This window comes from Pseudorasbora parva, chromosome 3, assembly GCF_024679245.1.
Source record: "Pseudorasbora parva isolate DD20220531a chromosome 3, ASM2467924v1, whole genome shotgun sequence".
In the NCBI taxonomy this organism is placed as follows: domain Eukaryota; kingdom Metazoa; phylum Chordata; class Actinopteri; order Cypriniformes; family Gobionidae; genus Pseudorasbora; species Pseudorasbora parva.
Window position 1 is genome coordinate 42,289,409 of NC_090174.1, and position 16,355 is coordinate 42,305,763.

The 16,355-nt window shown below is 37.5% G+C and overlaps 1 protein-coding gene across 1 annotated transcript in view; it reads right to left on the reverse strand.

Annotated features, from left to right (window-relative positions):
- The window catches only part of unc5db (unc-5 netrin receptor Db), a 201,457-nt gene that overhangs the window by 70,707 nt on the left and 114,395 nt on the right, over nucleotides 1-16,355 (reverse strand). The window contains exon 3 of the mRNA XM_067438934.1: nucleotides 62-205. Coding sequence (XP_067295035.1) covers nucleotides 62-205 — 144 coding nt within the window. The remainder of the gene's footprint in view (nucleotides 1-61; nucleotides 206-16,355) is intronic.

The following is a 16,355-nucleotide window of genomic DNA, read 5'->3' on the forward strand; positions in this document are numbered from 1 at the left end:
CATTTTGTATTTTTTTAATCACTTGGAGACCACTCAGGTTCCCCTGACCTAGAATACTTACAGGCTATCCTCACTGTGGCCTTACGGCTCTTCGAAGTTCCTAGGTGACTCCAAGCCACACACAGGCACCAATAGTCTTCTGGACCATGGAAATCCTCCACCTGCTGCCTAGTAACATTGATCGTCACTTCGCGGATTTTCAGCCCTGTATAACGAGAAACAGAAAGCATTAACATCTTGATCTGAATTCACTTCAGGTCAGAGCCCATTAAGTATTGATTTTCAGTGTTTTGGTCACTTCACTCAGTGTGCTTAATGACAATCGACTGTAAGAATATACACTGGCTATCAGAAGGATAAAAGGGTACCAGAACTCACTGAATTCTAAGACTGAAGTTTAAAAATATCTTATGCATTGTTATTTTAAAAAAAAAATCTGTAAGACCAGTGAAAAATTTAATGGCCTCGGGTTGCTTTTCCCTTCACGAGCCGCCCTACATAACTTCAGTTTCATGTCTCTCTGCTCCAAGTTTTTGAGTGCATTACTGGTGAAAAAAACGTTTTTTCCCCCCCTCTCCCATGAGGTCCTTCCTTGTTGTCTGTGCCACAGATCGTTAGCAAGATGAAAATAGCTAGCTGAAGTTGCATTAGTGTAAAAGCACAAGAGCCAAGCATGCTCGTTACCCCTGAGGCTTCATTTAAGCCATATATCTTCAGATGAGATTGTCACAACCTGAACCCTTCAAACTTTCAAATCTATGATCTTTAAAACTATGGCGATACAACTGGATGTTCCTTGGCTTTCAAAATGTCTGGCTTTCCTGGTGTGAACCTGAAGACTTTGCAGATGTGTTGCATTAGTAAAGGATTTCACTGTTAATTGGTTTCATCTTCTACCTTTTATCTGCAGTATCCCTATACCCTACAGACTTGTGGATCAAATGGAATTTTATGCTATATGTTGAAAACCACAATAACCAATCCAGATTGTTTGCTCTTCCACTTCCACTGTCAAACATTACTCTTTAATCTGGAATGCTCATGTAATGTACGTCTCCTAACAACAGTGCCAAGGACCATATCTGAACACTTTAACCAGATAAATATCAAATAAATCTGACTGAAGTGCAAGCAAACTATACAGGGATTACTATTGCAGCTTAAAGATAAAAGGATGGCATGCATTTTATGTAAACAGATCAGCTCAAGAAGGCTCAGCTCATTTTGAAACATTTTTTTTTCTTGTGAGATTGGGGTGAGCCCCAGTGCGGGGAGATAGAAGAAGAAGTGACATTTCTAGTTAGTTGTTTTGAGAAAAAAATATTGCAATATTAATGGCTGACTAGTCTGTTGGACAAGAAAGTTTATATTCTGAATATTTTTTTTTTTTTGCAGGGGAAGGGATGAAGGGGTTTATCATGCTGGAAGTGTCTGCACTTTTGAGTTTAGTAACAGTAACTGCCGGACTGTCAACATACGGAATCCCTCTCTATATTCATCCCCTTTAAAGCACCACTGCTCCAGCCATCAAAGCAATACTTTTGCAACAAATTCACCACCCTCAACTAAATATAGACAAACCCTGCAGAAAAATCTATCATAAATGCTGGTTTAAGCTAGTATGATGCTGGTCTAGCTGGTGGACCAGCATATTCATGCTGATCTCAAGTAAAACGGAGCGGTGAAGATGTTTCCCCAACATGGTCTTGCTGGGTTGAGTGTGAATAGGCCAGCTGTCTGTATGCAAGCAGTGTCTTGGTGACAATTTTTCAATTGTTTTTACTTGCACGTTTCTGTATTTAACATTTTAATGATATAAAAGTAAAATGTATAAGGTTAAAACATATGATTTATTAAATTATATGATTATTACTTTGTGATTTATTTAGTTTCCTCTGCTGAAAGTAGAACTGCATTTTAATGATTTTAGTTATGATTACATTATTAATCAATGTTGCTCAAAGTAAGTTTCTCTGGTTTTAAAGGATCTGTACGTAAATCTGTTAAAAAGAGCTTGTGTACGTTGCAAAAAAATAAGCATTTTGTTCAGTAAGAGAAGAGCTCTTTCAACTGGACAGTCAAAGGAGTTCTTCATATCAAATTTCCTCATATTTTATTCACCCTCATGTCATCCAAGATGTTCATGTCTGTCTTTCTTCAGTTGAAAAGAAATTAAGGTTTTTGAGGAAAACATCTAAGGATTTTTTCTCTGTATAGTGGACTTCAGTGGGGTACAGCGGTTTGAAGGTCCAAATTGCAGTTTCAATGCAGCTTCAAAGGGCTCTACGCGATCTTTAAAATGATAAATTATAACTCTGAAGTGAACTACTCCTTTAATAACTTGATAATGAGAGTTCAAAACTGAAAGCTGCTGTTTTTAAAGACTTTCATATTTGGGAACTCACTTGTGTGTCAAAATCTAGCTGTCAGTCACTGATTCCAAAAAGTGCACATGGTAAAGGGTCTGTCATTGCAGTCAAGAGCATGAAATATTGTTAACAATTAATGATAACAAGCACTTTCAACAATTGCTGAAAGAGAATTAATTCAACCAAATTCAATGGCCAAATGCCTAACTGGGCTTTGACAACCTTTGTACATGTACCATATGAAATAAATAAAGCCAAACTAATAAGTGAATATGGCAATGCTGTTTTTTAAACACCCTCTTGTGAGATATTGATTTTATTTGCAGCGGATGTCATCTAAGGTTGTGTGGCTGTAAGTCAGTTGTAGTTGTTGTGTTTCTGTCTTCTGTATTCCTCTTAACTTCAGTGTGTTTTCTTGTTAATCACAGGTGTCATCACTAATGCTCAATCATTGTAGTGTGAATCTACTTTATTTCATTAACTGCAACACTGCCTTAGTGTTACTTTTACTCTATAGATTGGGGCCATATGAAAACTGAGCAGTGTTTAACACTGAGGATTTTACTGCGTACCAGTAAACATGTAACCAGCAACATGTGTTTTCTTTATTAAATTATTTATTAAAATTAATTTGGAAAATTGTCTTGGTTTTTATTTAACTACAAGCACAAACTTGTGAGAAACGTGATATTTAACACACACGTTTTGCTCTGATCTTGCTGAGCAAATACCAACACCCAAAAAACACATGGTCCACCAACACAACATCATCCCAAGCTGGTCCTAAGCATGCCAAAACATAGCTTATGCTGGTCCATCAGAGCATGGGAACCAGCAAACCAGCAACCAACATCCCATGTTTCTTCTTGTTCAGTGTAATCACACTTCTATTCAATGGACACATTGACGAAAAACAAGGGGAAATTAATTATTTTCATTTTGTGACTCTTTAGGGCAATAAACACAAAAATTAATCAAGTAGTGCATTGATCCTTTACTCTTTTGATAAATATATATTTAATGTGTCTCTCCGCATTCAAATCCAGCCTCAAAACACATCTCTTTTCATTGGCTTTTAATATTTTATAATGTATCGTTTTGTTTTTTTGTCTGTTTTCTTCTAATTATCTTAACTATTTAACTTGTAGTGTAAAGCACTTTGGTCCACCTTGTGGCTGTTTTTAAACGTGCTATACAAACTGAACTTGAACTTGAATGTGATGTATGGATCCAGAGATATGGGCTGCAAAGGCATTGTAAGTTAAGCTGATTGCAGAGACCATTGGTTGCAATGGTCCGTCAATCTACTTAGGCTTACAGTGCTTTTGGAAAAGGCCACACTGGTCTGTAGTAGAACATGTTCAATCCAAAACCACAATGCAAGTCATTTAATAATAAAATCATAATTAGAAATAAAATGTGCAAAATCATTATTGCAACCATTTCAATAGCACATTATTATAAGACATACAACAAAACAAAACAAAACGATAATAAATTCAAGTTAATAAGTCAGTCATGGTATATTGTAATTTTTATTATTAAACACACAATTTTTGTGTTGAGGGTAACCACCATAATATGTTTTTGTTTTAATAAACCAAAATGCTTCAGAAGGGGGAAACATTTGTTTGCATTTCGTAATTTCCCTAAAACAGAAAGCGAGACTTGGCCAAATAATTATTGGCAATGTTGGGGTCCAATCTCAAAAAGAGAGACATATTTTCAATATCTTCTTTTGTGTTCTCAGAAGAAAGAGGAAAATTGAAATCTCTTTAAGAGCAACTACTAAATAGTCATTCAGACAACCCACAGTCGAATCAATTTTGAAAATATGTCGTTCAGTGCATTACAATTATGTTGTAGGTTTGCCAAAATTCACCTTCCGTCATTACGTTGTTAACAAAATGAAGTTTCGCTAATGAACACAAATCTTTAAAGACAGATCCTGCTGAGATGATGACACAAAACGAATGTTGTTCGCACCACATAAGGAACTTACGTCTGATTTAGCAGAATTGGATGTGATCCTTCCTTTAATAAATGAGCAGCTTTCAGCCACTGTGGAAAGGAGTCATGGGAGAGCGGGGAGGCGAAACGCTAACATCTCATTTAATCAAGTGCCTTCTTAAATTGGTTTTCTCCCAAAAATGAATGGCACTGCAGAGAAAAAAGCAAACCAGGACAGCGTGGTGTATCCTGTCTGTCCCACAGGTTTATTGATCATGAAAGCAGATTGCCTTCACTTCTGAGCTGACTCTACATGGTACTGTTAGTCAGGGGTAAACAAAGCGAGACAGACGCCTGTGTTTCATGGACACTCTGAGAGACACAGACATTATTCATCATTCCCCAGCCGAGATGTTCCATCAACAGCATAGTGTGGGGGATAAAACTCAGTGGCAGCCGGCAGGCAAGAAAATCATGACTGATGATGGTGCATAATCCTGTCTGATAGATAAAAATATGTTAATAGGAGATGGTCTTTCTCTCTGTTAGAAAGTCCAATTTCTTGCTGGAATATCGACAGGTGATGGGTGATATTCCAGAGAGAACTGGCTGACAAGTTTTCATCTGTCAGCATCACTTTTTACAACAACTCAGCAGGGACCTGCAAATACAAGGTTATATTGATATCTGGGTCACAATACAATTATAAAGAGATTCTGTTTAGATATTAAATATAATAATAATATATACAGTATACTGCATTATTTTACTTTAAGTGGACCTTGTGGAATTACAGTCCTAACCCAGACATGTAAATCTGAGTTTTTCGAAACAGAAGGCTGGAAAAACAACACAAAGCATGACAATGATAATACACGTTTAATGAGAGTTTGAAGACAATTTTGTGAGCACTTTATAGCCATCCTGAAAACAAAATTGGATAATTGACCTAAGACCTTTATAATAAATAAAAGGAAACAAGACATTCACGTGTTTCAGTGTGAACAAACAAGTGTATTATGACAAAGATTGACAAGGAGCGCACTGCTCCTTGAAATGGACTGCATCCGTGTGCATTGTGAAAGCTGTAATCTGTTAACATTGGGATGGGGAAAAAATATACAGGCCTATATAAGCACTGCAAACGGACTATGAGTGAAACATGCGATAGAGTCATCTATTCGTGTTCAAACTATTTGCATTGCAGATCTAAGCAGTTCATAGGAGTCATTTGTTGGACTACTACACAATAATGAAAAGACGTGTTTTCTTGCTATTATCTCATCACATTTGAAGAGCCATCTGATGTAAATCAGTAGAGGAAACAATTAATATTTTATACATTGGGAATTTAAGAAACACTAGCTGCTTGCTGGGGTGGCAGACGGGGAGGCAATGGTCTTTCTTAGGGTGGCAGTTGCCATCCCGCTAGATTCGCCCCCGCCACTGTCATATTTTCTTACATTTTTATTTCGACATGATGTACTGGGTGTCCGTTGTGAATCGATTCACGAGTGTGACATCGATGCTCAACATACACATAATTACCGTGATCCCCCCCCCCAAAAAGAACGCAAAAAAAAATTGTCTCGGTGTCCCTGGTGTTCGGGGCCTTGGGCTGCAGCCCATGTTGCCTATTAGGATAACACGGCCTATCCTAGGGTACACCAGACACCAGGTTTATTTTTTTACTAGTGAGTGCAGTAGATAGTTTATTTATGTAAGTGAGGATAGGAAAATAAAGTAAAATGACATATCATACACAAAAATACGATGGACTTCATACTTCAGACTTCATGAATCTTCATACGATGGACTACCAGTAAAATTGATCAAAAATTATTAAGACACTTTGACCTGACCATGTTTAGCTTTTTTCTTTAACTGTTAAATGTGACCTTTTACATCACAGACTAAACAAAATGAGTCATTTCTTGGTAAACGGTTGACCTAAATTGCTATTATCTAATTGTTCTTACTCAAATTTAACAGCTGACAGCTGATTGGTTGATTATTTACATACCTTTCTATCAAAGTTATCTGATATTTTCAATATGAATTTGTTTGGAGTTTTTGTCATATTTTATTAATATTTTCTATACTATAGCGAATAATCTGTGATAATGTGAGAAAATGTTAAAGGTGTCTGCATTTTGATTTGCCTGTATATAAATTACATATCCATTTAATTGCGAGTGCAGATAACCCAGCTACACAGCATTAAGATTGGATGTGATTTTTGATAGATTTTGTCACGTCTCACACAGTGTACAGACAAATGGCTTTTCACTAGAATCTAGTATATATTATACACTGTGTTATATTATACACTGATAGTTTTATTTGCACAATATTTAAAAAAATATTTTTTTTTGTTCAAACCCTATTTGGCAGTATATATACTTCAGTGCATTCAGGACATAAACTACATCAGTCCATGTGTTGAAAATCATACCCATGACTTTGAACGTTCTTACAGCCAAGAACTACACAAACTGTCACTCCTAGTGGAATTGTGTATTGGCTTTAGACAATGACCTAGATGGTCAGGATGAGATCTAACTATGTCAGTAAAAAACAAAACAAACACCACAGATATCAGGTCTCCTCTAAGCTTTATTTAGAGCTAGTTAATCCAGTCTGCCTCAGCTGCAACATGTGGCACAGCTACAGACTTGATTTAAGAGTCAGAAACTGACAGGACGTGACAATCATTTGAAGCTTTGGCTCAAGCAGTATTAGATGCACTAAGCGGATGCTTCTGGTGCTCTGTGCGCAATGGACTGTTATACAGTAAAGTCTGTGTAAGCCTATATGAGCGACAGCCAGACAATAGGTGCGCTACAGGAACGTGACCTTAAAAACCTGATGTTAAAATATATCGGAGATCCTAATAGGATGTTTTGATCGGTGGCACATAGTTGTGACAGCATATAATATGAAAAGCAGTACTCAAGAAGAACCGCACTTTCAAGTTCACAGTAGTACCACATCAATCAGCAACATTTCCAAGTCACTTTTAATGCACTTTGCTTTACACCGGTTCCTTTCGTAAAACTTCACTAGCTAGATTCAAAGAAAGCTGCTTACATGGCAGCAGCCACAGGGAATGACTTTAGTAGTATTTCATTGTTTGAACAGACTTAGAACAGGACATGGCACAGCAAGAACTGTGTAATGTTTTGTTCCATGTGATTCCAGCAAAGGCTTCCAGCAATTGATTTGCAGCTTTGGTCTCCCCCGCTGTAGCAGAGAAAGATTATTTCAGCACCATGGAGAGCGGCAGACATCGGAGGACCAGCAAATGAAGCTGCTCCAGTCATACAGTATTTGGTGTATTCCAAGTCAGTTTTTTTGCTTGTGTAAGAATTTGGACTGGATAAATTATTTAAGTACTTTAAACAACCAATGGCAGCTTGGCATCCTAAACAACCAACAGAACTGAAAGTAAACATTTATCCTATGAGGTTCTAAAATTAATAATAATAATAATACTAATAATAAGTATTCAAGTAGCCAAATTGTGACATGCTATCCTGCAAATTAAGCTTAAGATTAAATTTGAGTTTATAAAAAATTAAGAGCCCTAAAAGAAAGCTTTGTACTTTTAAAAATGAATGTCACACCAAAACCATGCCTATACAAACTAAAGATGCACATACCCCTCAGATTTTGAGCTTAGTGGATTTTAAATGTAACTCCATAAAAAACACCTGAAATCTTTGAAAATTAAGTTGCACAATTGCTAAGTAAAATTGTAAAAGTGCCACTTGTAACACCCTCCCTAAATAAATAAAGATGCTAGTCACATCACCTCTATCAAATTTTGCCTTCTATAATCATATAAATAAAAATAAATGTATTTTTTTTCATAAATATATTATTGTATGTGGATTTTGTTATATTACTACACAAACGCACACGTGCACACTTTTTTAACCAATTTTCTCACTGTCAGCAGATATACAAAAAAAGGACCCATTGTGCCCTTGAACAGGGCATTTAACCCCAGCTTGCTCCAGGGTGACTAACAAGATAATAAGAGTTGCTTTATACTAAAGTGTCAGTTAAATGACCACTTGAATTACTAATGTGGGTCTATACAGTGTGAGATTCCAAAGGGCTATGTGTAAAAGGTCATTTCTCAACTAAGTTATAAAGCACTGGATTGACCTCCTCCAAATGACTCATCTCATTGTGTGCATGTGTGCATTCTTGAGCTCACAGTGGCGAATGTGACACTTTGCTCAGGGGGTAGAAGCTTTAATAGCACATTAATGTCATCCTCCATCACACGCTCATGTTCTCTCCACCCGCTCTGCATGGCAGCTCCCTCCAGCGTAACTCCAAATAAATAATTATCATAACTGCCAAGGCACAAAGCGCTATTAGAGCAATGAAGAAAAGACTTCAAGAATTCAGAAATAAAAAATGAAGGCATATACGACATCTATATTCAAGGATCTTTCTGCAAAAGCGTGTCCATTGCATGTAGATTTGAATTTCTTAACATGCTATCTTTCCCGAGGAACAATTACAAGCATTTGATCTGTGTTACACCAATGTTTCAGAGCAAACATTGTTTTGTTTTTTATTCTCTCTCATTATATACTGAACTCTGAGAGGTAGAGCTGCACGATTAATCAATAAAAGGTTGTGATCTTGATTCAAATACCCACATCACAGCAATTCGGCTATGTCTATTAAACCTTTACAAATTCTGATCACAGCGAACATTCAAATCTGCATTGGTGCTGTTGCTGAGCTTGAGAGAGCAGTTGCGATATATATAGGTATGAAACAGCTTCACAGTCTGTTTAACCACACAGTATCATTATTTCTATCATGACAACTCTCTATATAGAGATTGGCATGGTAATGGGTATGGCAATGTTAATGTATTTGATCTAGGCGGAATAGATATGCTACGCGGCTGCTGTACTGGCTACTGCCAATACATTCACAGATGTTGCCATGAGCATGTAAGACATGCTCCTTCTGCACATGTACCATACATGAATTAACCTTGGTAAATGATAAATGGACTGCATTTATATAGCGCTTTCAACAGACCCATGGCCACCAAAGCGCTTTAGATACTGCCACACATCACCCATGCATTCTCTCATTCATACACCGATGGCGTTGTCAGCAATGTAAGGAGCCATCCAGCTCATCTGGAGCAGCTGGGGTTAGGTGTCTTGGTCATGGACACCTCGACACTTGGTCAGATGGAACCGGGGTTTGAACCACCAAACTTCCAGTTTGTAGACAACCTACATGAACCACCGAGGCACTGTTGCCTTGTAGCAGATCCATACAGGCGGAGCTGGGGAAGGTGGATGGTTTCTGAAAGTGCACTGCTAACAGCACCCGCTGTGCACCTGCTAACAGCAAACTACCAGCATTTGAACATTGAGCCGCAGCTCACTGGCCGCTGATGGCAGCCAATCAGCTGCACTGTATAAGGATGTGATCGGATCGCTCAATCAGATCAACAAATGAGTTAAGGATGTATTAGCTTGTGCGATCTAGAGTGTCATGCCAGAACTAGATATTTGAGTTACAATAATTCATAGTTTCTAGTTTGGATAGAAACACTGATGTCTATGTATATACAGTCTTGTTCAAAATAATAGCAGTACAATGTGACTAACCAGAATAATCAAGGTTTTTAGTATATTTTTTATTGCTACGTGGCAAACAAGTTACCAGTAGGTTCAGTAGATTGTCAGAAAACAAACAAGACCCAGCATTCATGATATGCACGCTCTTAAGGCTGTGCAATTGGGCAATTAGTTGAATTAGTTGAAAGGGGAGTGTTCAAAAAAATAGCAGTGTGGCATTCAATCACTGAGGACATCAATTTTGTGAAGAAACAGGTGTGAATCAGGTGGCCCCTATTTAAGGATGAAGCCAACACTTGTTGAACATGCATTTGAAAGCTGAGGAAAATGGGTCGTTCAAGACATTGTTCAGAAGAACAGCGTAATTTGATTAAAAAGTTGATTAGAGAGGGGAAAACCTATAAAGAGGTGCAAAAAATGATAGGCTGTTCAGTTAAAATGATCTCCAATGCCTTAAAATGGAGAGCAAAACCAGAGAGACGTGGAAGAAAACGGAAGACAACCATCAAAATGGATAGAAGAATAACCAGAATGGCAAAGGCTCAGCCAATGATCACCTCCAGGATGATCAAAGACAGTCTGGAGTTACCTGTAAGTACTGTGACAGTTAGAAGACGTCTGTGTGAAGCTAATCTATTTTCAAGAATCCCCCGCAAAGTCCCTCTGTTAAAAAAAAGGCATGTGCAGAAGAGGTTACAATTTGCCAAAGAACACATCAACTGGCCTAACGAGAAATGGAGGAACATTTTGTGGACTGATGAGAGTAAAATTGTTCTTTTTGGGTCCAAGGGCCACAGGCAGTTTGTGAGACGACCCCCAAACTCTGAATTCAAGCCACAGTACACAGTGAAGACAGTGAAGCATGGAGGTGCAAGCATCATGATATGGGCATGTTTCTCCTACTATGGTGTTGGGCCTATTTATCGCATACCAGGGATCATGGATCAGTTTGCATATGTTAAAATACTTGAAGAGGTCATGTTGCCCTATGCTGAAGAGGACATGCCCTTGAAACGGTTGTTTCAACAAGACAATGACCCAAAACACACTAGTAAACGGGCAAAGTCTTGGTTCCAAACCAACAAAATTAATGTTATGGAGTGGCCAGCCCAATCTCCAGACCTTAATCCAATTGAGAACTTGTGGGGTGATATCAAAAATGCTGTTTCTGAAGCAAAACCAAGAAATGTGAATGAATTGTGGAATGTTGTTAAAGAATCATGGAGTGGAATAACAGCTGAGAGGTGCCACCGGTTGGTTGACTCCATGCCACACAGATGTCAAGCAGTTTTAAAAAACTGTGGTCATACAACTAAATATTAGTTTAGTGATTCACAGGATTGCTAAATCCCAGAAAAAAAAAATGTTTGTACAAAATAGTTTTGAGTTTGTATAGTCAAAGGTAGACACTGCTATTTTTTTGAACACACCCCTTTCAACTAATTGCCCAATTGCACAGCCTTAAGAGCGTGCATAAATATATACTAAGCATAAAAAATATACTAAAAACCTTGATTATTCTGGTTAGTCACATTGTACTGCTATTATTTTGAACAAGACTGTATATGAGACCATTAAAGTCACGGTGAAACAAAAGCAGTGTGATATATTTTCTTCCGAATTGTGACATACAACAGAGTGAAATGGATTATAGCAAAAGAAAAAAGACACGCCAGGGTTCTATCCATTGATTGTTAATTGGAAAAAAAGGTTTAATATGTGTCATGTCTGTTGGATCTGTTGACATAAGTCTTGTCAGCTAACCACTACCTAAAAGGTATTAGCTTTCCTCATGAATATTAATGACCTACTGTTCACCCAGTAGTCCAACTGAGTTGCTAAAAGGTAGACATTGATAAGCAGGTGCCTAATTACTGCTTTCTTTTTTCCTGTTTGTTCAGTCTACTGCTTCCCCTATTGGTTAGCTAATGCTTTTATACTTGGTCTTAAATTTGTCTACACCAAATCAAAACTCTTGAAATACAATGATTTACTTCACAAAAAGTGGCAAGGACTAACTTAGAATTTTAAAATAATTATGACAAGGACATATTCTCTCCAGTTGCATGGCCGACTCAACTCTTGCTATTAAAAAGTCCAACAACTTGGAAAAGCACAGGTTTTGAAAAGCATGGTTTTGAAAAGCACAGGTTTTGCAGGTCTGATTTAAATTTGTGATTTATCATAATATCCTCCCTCTCAAAAAAAGGCAAAATGAAAGTTAATGCCGTGTACTTGTCCTCTTTCCCTGCCCTTACTTTGCAGTCAGCTTCCATTTGCTGTGCTGCAAAAGTTCTCTCTCTTTCTCCGTCCTTCATTGGCAGTCAGTTTCCATCTATAGTCACGCAGAGGCACTTTCTCAGAAGGAAGCTTTTTTTTGTTGAGAAGCTGTCGCTAACAGATGTCAACACCTCATCACATGTCAACTCTGACACGTCATAACTCGCAGTAGTCAGCTGGCTCTCTCTTCCATGACACAGAGCCGGACTGAGCCACATGAGCTACAACTGCCCTGAAGCTTCGATGTGTAGTCACTGGAAAGTGATTTGAGACAGAGGAGAGAAGAAATTTGTATAAATAGAAAGAAGAGACAGTAACAGGGCTAGGTTAGATTTGTATTTAAACAAATCATTTTCAGCTTATATTTGTGTTAAAAATGAGTCTGAGCAATGAATAAATTTACCATAGCATGCGTGCAACAGTTATGCATGTGAGAGAGACCGAGCCGTTTGTGTGAAGTGAGAGTTTTTTTGCGTCTAGATTTGCAATGTGCTGCTTCAATTGTATTTTGAAATATATTTGCCCAGCTAAGTACTGTAGCTACTGTAATCAGTTTGGGGAAGTAATATCTTCTATCGAGGTATTTTAGGCAGCTTTGGATCAGTGTTCTGTTATATAAAACTTTGTGGGAGACTATGGGCCAGATTTAAATGTGGCAAATAACCACAAGAGTGCAATTCCAAAGAAAGTGCAGATGGGAGGAGAAAATTCTGTGCGTGAACTAAAAACACAACCAGATAATTTCCATAATGACGAATGCTAACAAGAGCAGCGCAAATTAGCCAGGGTTTAAGACCATATATTATTTTGTAGAAACCATGGAAACGCCAAAGACGCTGTAATGTATTATGTTTATTAGACAAGTGAGCAACTATTTGGATGCATTCATTGACAGAAAACAAGGACATATTAGTCTACAGTTAGTCTTAATGTCTTAGTTAGTCTTAAAATATCTTGATTTACCACGAGTACCATGTTTAACTGCCTAAACCATGCCTAATACCTAGCTTACTGCAGTGTGCAACAAGTCGCCTCATAGTAGCCACTGGGCAAACGCACATTACAACATAACTTCCAACACATTCAAATGTATCTAATACAGTATAATAACACAGTGCTGCGTTACCTCACATATACATAACCAAAAGAAGCAGAAGCGGTCAATTGCGGCATAATAGAAGCACTGTGAAATCCATGAAATCATCACGCAACACCTTTGTTTTGAACAAGCGACCTCTAGAGGTGAAAAATTACATATAGGGGCTTTAAAGAGGTCATATAATGGTACATGCACTTTTACAAGTTGATTAAATAGAAATGTGTGTTGGCAGTGCCTGTACACAACCATCCTATAATGCTAAAAATCCATCCAGTGTTTTTTTTTCTTTTTTTTCTAAAATCTCCTTATGTTTGTTATGTTTGTTTTCCCTTGTCTCACATTAAGCCATTCAACCATGTGACATCACAAGGCAGGACGCCCCGCCCACAATTGTTGATTGACAGCAGCATTAAAACACAGACCCGCCAAGAGTGAGCTGTCATCCTCATAGTACGCCATTGTTGATATGCTGGGGCGCCTAAGCGAGTGGTGTTCTGTTCTTAGGTGTAATAATGAACACAGCAGTCGCAAACGTGGATTAAAAACAAACATGGAAGAGAAGACAATGCTGAATAAAGTCGTATTTTTTATTATTTTGGGACCAAAATGTATTTTCAATGCTTCAAGAGATTCTAACTAACCCACAGATGTCACATATGGACTACTTTGAGGAAGTGCTTATTTACCTTTCTGGTCCTTCTGGAAAGGGACAGTATACCAGACAGAAAGCTCTCGGACTAGGGATGTAACGATTACCGGTTTCACGATAAACCACGATAAAATGTCCTGACGGTTGTCATATCGTTTAAAATTTAATTATCATTAAAACCGTCAGTGACGATCACAATTTTGAAAACTTGCGGTAAATCCTGTCCAGTCTGGTGCAGGCGCACGCAGCACGTGAAGCAACACTGTTTTCTGAATGAGAAGAAATGACAGAAGGCAGTGACAGCACCGGGAGATTTTCCAGCCTTCTAAAAGTAAAAAATCTGAGGTGTGGGCATATTTTGGCTTTTACAAAAGTCCTAAAGGGAAAAATGAATCAAAGAGGCTACTGGTCACCCTGTCTGCAGCAGAACATGCCAGAAGAAAGTCGCAGTAATAGGGGAAACACTTCAAATCTGCGAACGCAAGGCAAGTGACTTTGACCTCAATACCAAACCTACGTCTGGGAAATAACGTGAAGCTTGAGCCAAAGACGAACGAATACGTTCAGACATGACTAGGGTGACATTTAAGGAATAATAATCAGGGTTTGACATAACCCCCGTTTGTTTGTGTATTTCGGCTGTGGCGTGTAACACAGCCACTCGCTGTTGCTATAGTCACCTACTTATTATAGGCTTTTCCAAAGCCATCTATTATAATCGCGTTGCACATTATAACCTATCACACGTGTTTCTATTGAGTTTATGAATGCAATCTCTAATAATCAGATGCGTTCAGATTAGCTGAGTTTTGTTCAGAGTGCGCTCTTACTGAAATCTGCACTCAAAGCAGAGATGAGTGTGCAATGTACGCAGGAGATTCATTCAGCATACGGTTGAATGTTTTTGTTCTATTTCAGCAGCGAAAATAGTTTAAAACAAACACCGCAGAACCATAGCGCATCTGATATGATTGGCATAAAGGTGGCTTGACGTTCGAGATAAGTTAGGGACTGTCTCTAATGATACATACATTGGTAATGCGCGTTTGTATAAAACTGACTGTAAAGTGTTCATAGGTGTCGGGTATAATGCACACACATGAGAATATTGCTTGAACATATTTATAAAGATAATTAGAGTTAGAGATTCTATTTACACCAAATTATTATTTATGCATGTGGTGCTACTGATGACGGCCAATATAAGGAAGGAAATCCAACAGAATACAATGTTGCTTTTAAAAAGTGCATAGAACTGCTTGATTTATTTGTTGTTTGTTGATTTTCAAATATAAAACTTGTTGACATGTTTTCAGTGTGTGCATTGGTTCTTTTTGAACACTTTATCTAATTTGAACAAAACCGTGATAATATTGATAACCGTGATAATTTAGGTCACTATAACCGTGATGTGAAAATTCAATACGGTTACATCCCTATCTCGGACTAAATATAAAATATTTTAAACTGTCTTCCAAAGATGAAAAGAGGTCATGCAGGTGTGGAACGACATTGGGGTGAGTCATTAATGACATAATTTTGCTGACTGAAGGCATGGCAAGCAGTTGATTGCAGTAGGAAACGTACCCTATCAGTGTTGATGCATTTTAGGAGTTGTATTTTTTTTCCGATTGTATTACACATCCATTCATGAGAAACGATCGGGTCACTCGCACAGGTGCAACTAAATATTTTTTCACAGTCGCACACAGTCATTTTTAGGCATAAATGTGCCCAAAATGTTCCGCTATGTAGAGCCCTGTACAGGCAACACTCCACATGATAAGCAAAGCTCATTAGCATTAAATACACATGCACTGAAATGGCTTGCTAAAAAAACAGAGCTGTTTTTGACCAGGTAAAATTAGTGTTTTCTTACAATACTAATGAGAATTTTTTATTAAAGTTCACTACAAAGTTTTCATTTAGACACTAAATAATCATATTTACTTAAATAGTACAAAAATTGCATTATATGACCACTTTAAAAGAAACTATTGTGGAAATACCATACCCACAAGGAAAATGGGCTCTTTGTTAATAATAATTTTATGAGACTTTTATGAGATTTAATGAGATGTGTTGTTGTTTCCAGGAATGGTACAGGTGTTTTATACTTGCTATAATTGTGTGCCCTTTGTTAAAAAAAACAAAAAACATCTGTAACAACAATGTAATGTACAGCCCATCATGATATATATTTTGTAAACTAATGTTCAGTCAAGCATAAATTATATAATGTTTGTTAATAGCATATTAATAGTATTAATAATTATTAAAATTACCAGTATGAAATGAATACCAATTAATAAAAGCAAAATCAATATTTTATGAGGTGCACATACAGTGGGGTAAAAAAAGTATTTAGTCAGCCACCAATT